Genomic DNA, 10,406 nt, shown 5'->3' on the forward strand with positions numbered 1-10,406 from the left:
TTACAAACCCGAGGACATCCTTTTAGGGGCCTACATGCTCAGATCTGATCTATTTGCTATTAATATATGTTAAAAAATAATACTTTCCTTTGCAATCTGTTTTTCATTTTGAGGTTTTGCTTATTTGATCTCCTTTTTTCATCTTTTGTTACATTATAGTTTTCAAACAATGAAGGTGATCCTTCATTTTTATATTTTTGGAATTTCCTTTTCTTATTCTTTATGGCTTTTTAACATCAGCTGTAAGCCACATAGGTTTTAATTTGAACCTCCTAAACTTATTACCCATTGGAATATACTTTTCAGTGTGCTTGTGTAGAACAGACTTGAAACATTCCCATTTCTGTTCTGTGTTCTTTGAGGACAATATTGTCTCCCAGTCCAAGTCACAGAGAGCCACCCTTAATAATCAAAAATTTGCTCTCTTAAAGTTAAATGTTTTTATCTTTCCTGTTTTTACATTAACCCCCCTAGCGGTAATCCTGAGTGTAACTCGGGGTGGATTTTACTGGCACAATGAGTAGAGTCACACTCGGGGTAACTTTAGAAGCCCCCCTTACATTTGCCACGCTCCAGCAGCGATCTGATGGTCCCGCTGTGATGCCAGGGTGGAAATTTAAAAGCAGATTACCGAGTAACTTTGTAAAAAAAAAATGGTAACTATGGTATAGCTGTGCCCACTTTAAATACCAATTGTCTGTAATTTTTTTTGCCAGGTGCAGCTGACAATGTTATACCGATAGAATTTAGAACCCTTCTGCATGTGACTTATCTTTTCCCAATTATAATAGTCAGGCATTTAGGTAGAAAGGGTGATGATTTAGGTAGGAGCAAATACCTGCAATTTATTGTAGTAAAATATTGCTGGCAGATATTAGGTGACACAGTAACTATGAATATATATGTACTGGAATTTGCTTATATTTAATAAAGGGAGAAAAATGTATCTTTCCAACAGCCTGTGTGTTGAAATGTCGCCCCTTTCCTTTACTCTTATATGTAGTAGTTTTTCTACTACAGGATGTATGAATTGACAGCTGGAGTAGGGGTAACAGGTATTTAACCCCCAAAAATTATGGATCTCTTGCCATGTCCAGCAGGCAGCCATAATCGAGAACCCTCATTCTTTGCAGGATATCATGGGGCAGATTTTTTTTTCATATAAACTTGAATAAAATTGCTCTTTAGACAGAGAAAATTAGGTTTTTCATTCATACTTCCTAATATTTCTATAAATATACCAAATTGTGACTGTTTCAGTAAGATTCTTTTATAGGATTCATATAAAAAAATCCAACCCATAACAGCACCCAATGTAAGTGTAAAAATAATTTTATTTTGGCCACGGTGGATAAGGTGCATCATAAATGCTTTAAAATAATTTGCTGTTTTTAAAATATTCTGCATTCTCAAATCAATAAATACTTTGTTTCCAGAGTTTGTAAATAATAAAGCAGATCTGAAGACATATTAAGCTCTTGAGCTACAGAATGAGTGTCTTTCAATATACGACCAAGTTCACGTTTCATGGCACTTTCCAGTTCCTGTGTAGTCCTGCAGTTTACAAAGGAAGAAGAGCGACACTCCTGCTTTTGGCAACAGTTTTGACTAGCAGCACAAGAGCCATCACTGGAATTCTGAGCATGGCTGTTGAGTCCCATGTCATCCATACTATTTGATAATTCAGAAGGATGAACAACTTGGTGAATAGAAGTCAAACCCTTTACAATTTGTTCCTCGCATTGGCAGACAGCAGCCAGAAGACCACCAAGCCTTGCATTCATTGTAGGATCTAGTTTTTGAACTTGACACCACGTGACAAAAGCACTGAAAAGAAGATAACAGCATTACTATACTTCATACATCACTACACATGGTCTCTTCATCAAAGTGTATGTTGTCAGATATGTCTCTGTGCTGAGGCAAACACACTGATCCATCTAGATAGGTTTAGTTTATTTTGCAGCATTTACAGTTTAAAAAAAAAAAAATCCAATTAGAATTCAATATTTAATTACTTTTAAACATGTTTCTGGCCTAAAAAGTCCTTGTGAAAAGCCAGTGGGAACTTAACCTGCTTTACTATTGTACAGAAAAACAATTTGTGACGACTTCTTAAGAAAATACAAAAATAACAAGTATATTGGTAACAACATTACCAGATACCACATACGTTATCCTTTTTTCTAACGCAGCCAGGAGTGTCTTAAACTGTGGCATGCATCGTATACATCTACTGAACTAAAGCTTATGTTCAGTACTGTGGCGAGTTCCTTTCATTTCAGTGTAACAGCGAACTACAAAGTAAAGGGCACACTGTAGGATCCAGAAGGGTCACGGTACACCATTTGACTTGAGCTCCAATCTGGCACATGGGAGTTTGGCAGTTCCTTAAATGTGGAGGTACTGCTTTTACAAGGAAATAATGTGTATAGGCCATAATAATAGCTTGTGGTCACTGTTATGGGCAGGCTCACATTTGATTGTCTAAGTCTGAAAGTCCACATATTATTTAAAAACCTAAGCTTATGTTTATTTTGCTTTCCCTCCTCATCAACATACTAATGAATTGTATAAAAAAACAAAACTGTTATTTAAATACTTTATATTTGCAGCAAAAGTACCATAAAATCTTTGTGTTTTTCTATACCCATCAGGCAGATTATAGACTGTGGCCATAAAGGTGCTGTGTGTCTTTGAGGTTTCATTATTGATATGATGCTGGATGTCCTCTAGCCAGGAAAAAAAGGTGAGAGTTGCTTTATTTTATTGCAACCTGTGAGAAGCTAACAGTGTGCACTGTAATTAGCACAATCCATTTCAGTAAAGTGTAGCAGCATGTGATTTTTGAAAAAACACACATGATAAATTGAAACTTGAAAAGGAATGTTCAATTAACCACTTATTATACAACATATTTTTCTCATTATGGGCACTCAAGATAAGAGCTTTGAGAACCTTGTGTTTCATTTTTATTGTGTGCAGTGACTGCAAACTATATAAGACTGACATTATTCATATGATATGCAAGTATATAAATGGTGAACAAAGCACATGAACCTACTAAAACTAGATGACAGCCAGCATACTGTATGTTGATTTCACTACAAAACATAACTTGAAGTGTTTTCCAGAGACCCATTAAACTGGGTTCACCACCCGGCACTTTTTAATAATCACTCGGCTGTTTTTGAGTGATTACTGATAAAGTGGGTCACAATACAGAGGCTGACACCCACCTACAGCTGCTTCCCACCCAGCTTAAAATAAAATTCTAGGGAGAATACTGAACTGACTCAATTAGTATCTCTTTTGAAGTATTCTTAAGCTCATAAATATTCTGTAATATGTATGAAGCCATAAAAAATAATAAGCTACCTTATAGTCCCTCGAAGTTCTCCACAGGGCATCAGCATACTTGCTCCTAACTTATATCCCAGGTTAAACCCTGTCTGCAATGAATTTTCCTTTCCGGCATCCATTCCATCTAGATATCCCTCCTGAAATAAAAGAAACAAATTATTAGATAATAAAAGTTAAAATTATCATACAATATCTAATTATATAAACCAAAACAGGAAATTCTAATTTTTAGCTCCTTTTTTTAGATTTTTGTCTACTGTATGTGACTTTTCTAATAGCTGCATATTTATTGTAATATACATGTATCCATTGTTAAGCGGAACTGTAGATGTGTTAAAAATGCAATGTACAACACTGTGATCAGGAATTTACTGTATAATAGTATCCCTTTGTCCCAGTCTTTACACTGTGGTCAGAGAACCCATGATGTCTGGCTGCTGACAGTTATGGTGCAGGGCAGACAGCATCAATGCCACTCACTGTCAGTAGGCATTTCTGGATGGAATAAACTTGCCCTTAAAGTGCCCCAGTGCCCATACTATGGGCAAACTATTTCCACATTTCTAACAAGCAGTAAAAGTTCTTTTAAACAAGTCATGCCTGATCCATTTTTTAAGTGCACAGTTCATCCTCAAAGATCCAAATAAAGGCTTTGCCTGGACATTGGATTTAGCTTTTAATTCATTACCGGATTTGCAGTCTCCCACGAGACTTCTAAAAACTCTGGATATGATACCTGGGTCTCCCATTCACCAGTACACCACTGTCGTTTCAACATCCCATTTCCGTTTGGCAAATCACAGAAAACTATGTATTTTGCGATTGGCCAAGGAAAAAAAGGAGGTGAAAACTGCTGTGCAGTGGGAACAGTACAATATGTGAGGATTAATCTACTGATTGTGACAACATAAACCAGCAACCCCCACATAATTTATTCCCCAGTGGAGGAAACTTGTTTTCAAATCAATTCATAAATGGAAAGTAAAGGTACAATTTATTCCCTCCGCACCAAAACAAAACCCTTAATTCTTGTCTGTAAGACCTAACACTAAGTAACCCCTTGCGGTGTATGGTCACCTTATCCTGGGTACAACAATGCAGAACCTTCTCACGTAAGCTTACAATTCACAGAGCTGCATTCATTCGTTTTCAGAACTATAATAGTGTTCTGTCAAAAGAACCTACCCACTGATCTCTCCTGCCTGAAGGTTCAGCTTCCTCCAGTTAACTTGCATATATTTACACTGTTTCCCCAAAAATAGTGTCTTTAATAGTAATTTTTGCTCCAAAAATGCACTAGGGCTTATTTTCAGGGGATGTCTTTATTTTTTTATGAACAACAATCAACGTTTATTCAAGTACAGTCATGTCATCACATTCTGGATCATCATCATAACTATCCAAACCCTCAATTCCATCTTGGTTTTCTTGTGACTCCATTTCGTTTAGAACCATTGGCCTCAATTTCTCATGACACCTCTTGTCCGTGTGTGTGTATATATATATATATATATATATATATATATATATATTGTAGCTTATTTTCGAAGTGGGTTTTATATTTCAAGCATTCTCAAAAACACAGAAAAATTATGCTAGGGCTTTTTTTTGGGGGTAGGTCTTCTTTTTGGGGAAACAGGGTAAATTACTTACCTTTTCTTGTTGAAAGCCTGTGATCCCATGCTGTATTGCTTTCCATCTTCTTTCTTGGGCCCCCCAGCTATGTCTTACAACATCTTCTTCCTTTCAGATTATTGGTGAAGTTGTCTGATCTTGCACTGGAATGAGATTGGGTGCTTGGTCCTCCCCCAAATGTAAATAAATGAGCGTGCATCCCATGTGCACTTGTCTATTTACATTTGAGGAAAGCCCATGGAGACGCAGTGACAGATCGGCATGCACAGGTGGAGCAGCCACCAGCGTCCAGGGATTTGAGACATAAGCATCCCAGGAGTCTACAGGTTTCCCCTTTAGTCATGGCGGTTGGGGGAAAAATGCATTTTTTAGATTGTATTTTAGGTTAGATTCTGCCTAAAGTTGGACACTGGGGTGGGGGGTTAAGCAGCAGATCGTGGGGGAGGGGTTAAGATATTCCTTTACCATGGGGTTAGGGTTGGGAAGGAGGGGATTTTAGCACCATAGGTAGGTGGGTAGGTAGGTAGGATATCCGGTCAGGGTAAGTCATTTCGTCAGAACAGTTTCCTTGTTATTCCATTGGGATGTATAACAGGTACAGGAAACAAGCAGTCCATGTGCTCCTCACCTTCAGTCTTTTCTCCATGCTTCTTTTCCAGTCTTTCTGCACTAAGCTCATCTCATCTCCATCCTCATCAAACACTTCCTCTTCCCTCTCCTGCTGTAGCTCCATAGCCGCCCTCATCCAGGACATTTCCAGTCCGATCCCCACACAGCTCCACAACACAACCCCAATACAGTCTATTGCCTGCTACGTACAATGCCTGCGCCTCACGTGACGTACAACCAGCACGACACGTGACAAAGGACATTAGCTTAGGATGCGTGGACCGTACATAGGGCTACACTAAAGAGTCCGATATATTGTTACCTATAGGGGGTAATAGTATGTTCGGGTTCTTCAATGTTATGACAACCCTCTACGAACGCCTGTGGAACTTGGGCGCCACCTAGTGATCGTTTGTCAGAAAAGCAGTTTAGGAAAGGGCCAGGTAAAGTCAGTAAGACACATGTTCCATGGTGCTGTACAATGTTAAACATGGGTGCATAATACGGAAACCATAACACAAATGACAGTGTGTAGACTCAGACAATGCTACGTGAAATTGGCAAAGATTGTAGGCATACTTTGGTTGTAGTGGTGACCAGAGACATGCTGCAGGAGATTGTTAGAGACCAGGGACATATTACAAGAGACTGTGAAAAAATGACATTAAACAAGAGAGATGCATAGAAAGCACAAAAAGTAAGATGTAATAAAGTCACTGTTCCTTCATGTCCATAAAAAAGAACCCAGCCAAAGAAAACATTGCTGCATGGTGAGTCATACATTGAGTATCAAAGGGGCGTCAAGGTTCTAAATAATAAAAAATAAAAACAATTTCCTTTTACACATGAAAAAAAACATATAACATATATAAAACATATAAGATTGTGTTACTATTAGTGCATTATCATGTAGTATGTTACAGATGTTTAGCATAAGGAAGTCCATTCATTTGGGATAAACCTCAAAAGCACTGCAACACATTTTCAAATGAACACCCATCATTTTTCCAAAGCTAAAACACATGTATGTTGTAGTGAGCTGACTAGTTGCCTTGAGATGTAGTTTAAAAACAATGGTATTGCAATGCTCAATATTTGGGTTACAATGCTTGATTGCATTGCACATTGATTGGCCATAAATGGTACATGGGGACTGCCTTTGCTGACTTCTCATTCTGCATATGGTAGTAATCTAGAAGTAACTCTAACCCTCTTGGTTCAGTACTATAAATCAATAACTCAGAACAAACATGGGGCTCTGACATTATTTGACTTTCCTGATATGCATCCTTTTTCTAGATGATTGACCCTGAAAGTATTGGAGATAGAGGTTCATTAAATGTGTCCACTTTCGTTTTCAGAAGGTCTGCAACAGCAGCAATAAATCTTCAGGAAATTTAGTAGGATGTCTTTAGTAGGATGTCTTCTTCTATATCCATCCAACCCACCAGCACCCAAAATGCTCCATCCTAGTTTAAAGCCTTGTAATAGCAAAACCTTTTGGAATATTTAACAATCTAATGTATGTGGGTGCCAAACTCTTTGATGATATTTATATATCACATATATATATATGACATTTTTCTTCCAGAATTTTTGCAGGGTTTCTCAGTTTATAGAACACTCACATGAATTTTGCTGTAGCACCATTAAAGCGGACCTTAATTCTTTTTACTTTTCTTTCGGTGATTAAGACTGAATAGGAGTGCAGAGCTTCTTGGGATACCTACGTCACACATTCTGCGAAGCTCCGGTCTGCTCTTTCTGCACATGCCTAATCTCAGGCATGCACAGAAGGGACATTTTTTTCCACTGAGACACTCCTCAAACTCTTGCACAGGGGCTGCTGAGAATGGCAGAGCAGTTATATGTAAGGCTCATTTTTATGCATATGTTCAAACTCTAAGCTGTATAAACTTGAATGCTTATTGGATTTATGCATATCAGGTGATGTGTATTTGTGTATTGAGGAAGGGTGTGGCAGGTAGTTTTCTTCTATCGCGTCAGATGTTTTCTCTACCCTTTGGTTGGGCCGCAAACCAGCTCTCAGCAGCATCTTTGATGTCAGAAATGTCCTCAAAATGTTGCCCCTTCAGGTGTTTCTTCAAATTCGGGAACAGATAATAGTCCGAAGGGGCCAGGTCAGGTGAGTTGGGGGGATGGTGGACAAATTGGAAACCCAGGGTGTTCAATTTGGCAGCCACAATGTTGGACATGTGTGCTGGTGCATTGTCCTCCAAAAAAAGGATCCCTTTGGTCAACTTTCCACGGCGTTTCGTCTTAATTGCCTCCTTCAGCTGCTCCAGGAGGTTAGCATAATATTGTCCGGTGATACTAGTGCCCTGAGATAGATAGTCCACCGACAGAATACCGTCCCAGAAAACGGAAACCATGACTTTTTTGGCAGATTTCTATGTTCAGAACTTCGGTCACGGGGACCCGCTGTGACGCTATTCCTTTGACTGTTCCTTGGTTTCAGGATCATAGATGTGGAGCCAGGTTTTATCCTCAGTCACTAACCTAGCCAAAAAGCCCTTGTTAGCTTAAAAATGGGCCAAAACGGCTTTGGATGCTTCAAATCGTTCCTTCTTCTGATCACTGTTCGAGCATTTCAGCACCCACTTCGATGAAAGCTTGAACATGTCTATCACAGTGGTTAAAACAAACCCAACACGCTCCCATGAGATGTCATGGGCTAACCTTTTTTTAGCGATATTCGCCGGTCCTCAATAATCAGCTTATGGACAGCATCGCAGGTTGCCAGGTCAGTTGAGGTTGGGGGGCGCCCACTGCGGGGCTCATCTTCAACAGTGAAATGCCCAGTCTTGAAATGAGATATCCGGGTTTGGACAGTGCTGTAGAAAGGACACTTCTCCCCCAGTGTTTGTGACATCTCAGTGTGAATGTCCATTGCTGACTTTCCCTGGAGAAACAAAAAATTCAAGACAGCCCATAACTCCAACAAGGCCTGTGCTTTGGCTTTGGTTTTGGATGATAACCAATGGCTTTGGTTATCATTCAAAGCCATTGTCAAGGACTTTCTTGGAAACACACAAGCAAATAATTAGAAATTGTCTAGAAACTCTTGGAGAGCTGCAAAATGCTTGGTTGCAATATGAGCATCAAGGTGCATTTTCTGCATAGCCATCTTTCAAACTTCCCAGAAAACCTTGCTGCAGTCAGTGATGAGAAAGGTGAACGATTCGACCAAGATTTAAAGGTCATGGAAGGACGGAGTCAGGGTAGATGTACATATGATGGCTGACTATTGTTGGAGCATCTGGCCGGATTGTCCTAACACTGAACACTCCAGGAAAAGCTATAAGCGTAAATGTTTACCTTACCCGCTTACCCGATTACCTTTCAAATGTTTTACTGTAAAAATAATGTCATAGAGTAACATTAAATCCTTTGTATGAACAAAAGAATTTTAAATAAACAGTACATCCAAGGTATTTTTTCATTGTATGTAAAATTTGTATGTTTTTTGACAAAAATGGAGGGTACCCTATATCCTAAAAACTGTATGTGATAGCAAAAAAACTGGGGTCATTTTCAGATTCACCACCCAAAAATTATTAAAAAACAAGTGTAAGATCTAACTCAACAAAAAATGCATTTCCCAGTGTTATATAAGTAACAAGAAACACTACAAAAAGCAGTCAGAGAGCAATGTATAGGTCGGATAGAAAAAAATCGCTGCAAGAGCCATAAGTGCACAGTAGGTACCAAGACTGGAGAAACAAAGGCAGAAAACAGAAGTCTTAACAGGAAGTCACACATCACCAACCATGTACCAAATGTCCAACATTGCTACAGATAGAGAAACAGGGTTCAGACAGTTACTATGTACCCTGACAAGTGGATCTAATACAAAAATAGATTTTAAACCATATGTAGTTTCTGCAAATTGGACTAAGACTCAGGTACAATAGCCATTGCTTAGTTAACTGGCTAGGCCAGAGCTGCCCAACCCCAATCCTCATTGGCTAGGTTTTACACACTTTTTAGTATTTATCTAACACAAAGTAGTGAATTCAATAAGATGTAGTAGAAAATGATGTTTGAATGATGTTTATATGAGCATTCTGGTCTGCATGTGGCCTTTAAGGACTGGAGATGGACAGCCCTAATCTAGTAAAGCGCTCTTTTCACTTTGTATGTATGTTTATTGTTTGTATGTTTGTATGTATTGTTTGTATGTTTATTGTTGAATCCTGCCCTGCTTCAAAAGCCTAACATTTTAAGATTCTGCTGGAGTTGGTTTATGGACTTATTTTGGCTTTAAATAGCACGAGTTCAGGTATATTACAACACAATGCTCTACATTAAAGCCCTGTCATGATAAGTAAATGCAAATGAATGTGAAAGGTATTAAAAAAACCTACAACAAGAAAAGTAGGTGTCAAACATATTTACCAATTTTTTGGAAAAAAAATATGTATAAAGAAAATAAAAAAAGTGATTTTAACAGCAACTCTCCGAGTCTAAATATCATTTTGCTGAAAGAAAATACTTTCAACTTACAGGCTGCCTCTAATCATTTGCCCACCCAGACCTTTTTTTATACATCATTGTTTTATACTGTAAAGAACACATCATAACATATAAAGGGTTAAAATAAGCTCAAGGCTGCAAACATGCAACTACCGGTACTCCACACTTAAATTTTTAAAACAACCTGGTGCTGAACACCACAAATTAAAATGATAGATAGTAATAAGGCTATGATAAAGGATGGAGTGTTATTACCATGTTCATTGAAATAATGTATGTAAACATTTCCCACCTAATTATTA

General features: G+C 38.3%; 1 protein-coding gene across 1 annotated transcript; it reads right to left on the bottom strand.

Annotated features, from left to right (window-relative positions):
* Positions 1-1,316: 1,316 nt before the first annotated feature.
* Positions 1,317-5,906, bottom strand: YAE1 (YAE1 maturation factor of ABCE1). Its single transcript, XM_072412175.1, has 3 exons — positions 5,627-5,906; positions 3,379-3,500; positions 1,317-1,827 (listed from the first exon to the last, which is right to left on the bottom strand). Exons 1-3 carry the CDS (start codon positions 5,750-5,752, stop codon positions 1,410-1,412), a joined length of 666 nt encoding a protein of 221 aa, XP_072268276.1. The 5' UTR covers positions 5,753-5,906; the 3' UTR covers positions 1,317-1,409.
* Between the last annotated feature and the right edge of the window lie 4,500 nt (positions 5,907-10,406).

The sequence above is a fragment of the Pyxicephalus adspersus genome, chromosome 5, assembly GCF_032062135.1.
Source record: "Pyxicephalus adspersus chromosome 5, UCB_Pads_2.0, whole genome shotgun sequence".
In the NCBI taxonomy this organism is placed as follows: Eukaryota; Metazoa; Chordata; class Amphibia; order Anura; family Pyxicephalidae; genus Pyxicephalus; species Pyxicephalus adspersus.

What these genes read in the sequence shown, in the direction of transcription:
- YAE1 (XM_072412175.1), bottom strand. Translation starts at nt 5,752, where the DNA reads ATGTCCTGGATGAGGGCGGCTATGGAGCTACAGCAGGAGAGGGAAGAG. An exon ending in GCATGGAGAAAAGACTGAAG is followed by an intron (nt 3,501 to 5,626) that starts GTGAGGAGCACA and finishes CTTTTATTTCAG; the next exon opens with GAGGGATATCTAGATGGAAT. An exon ending in GAACTTCGAGGGACTATAAG is followed by an intron (nt 1,828 to 3,378) that starts GTAGCTTATTAT and finishes TCTTCTTTTCAG; the next exon opens with TGCTTTTGTCACGTGGTGTC.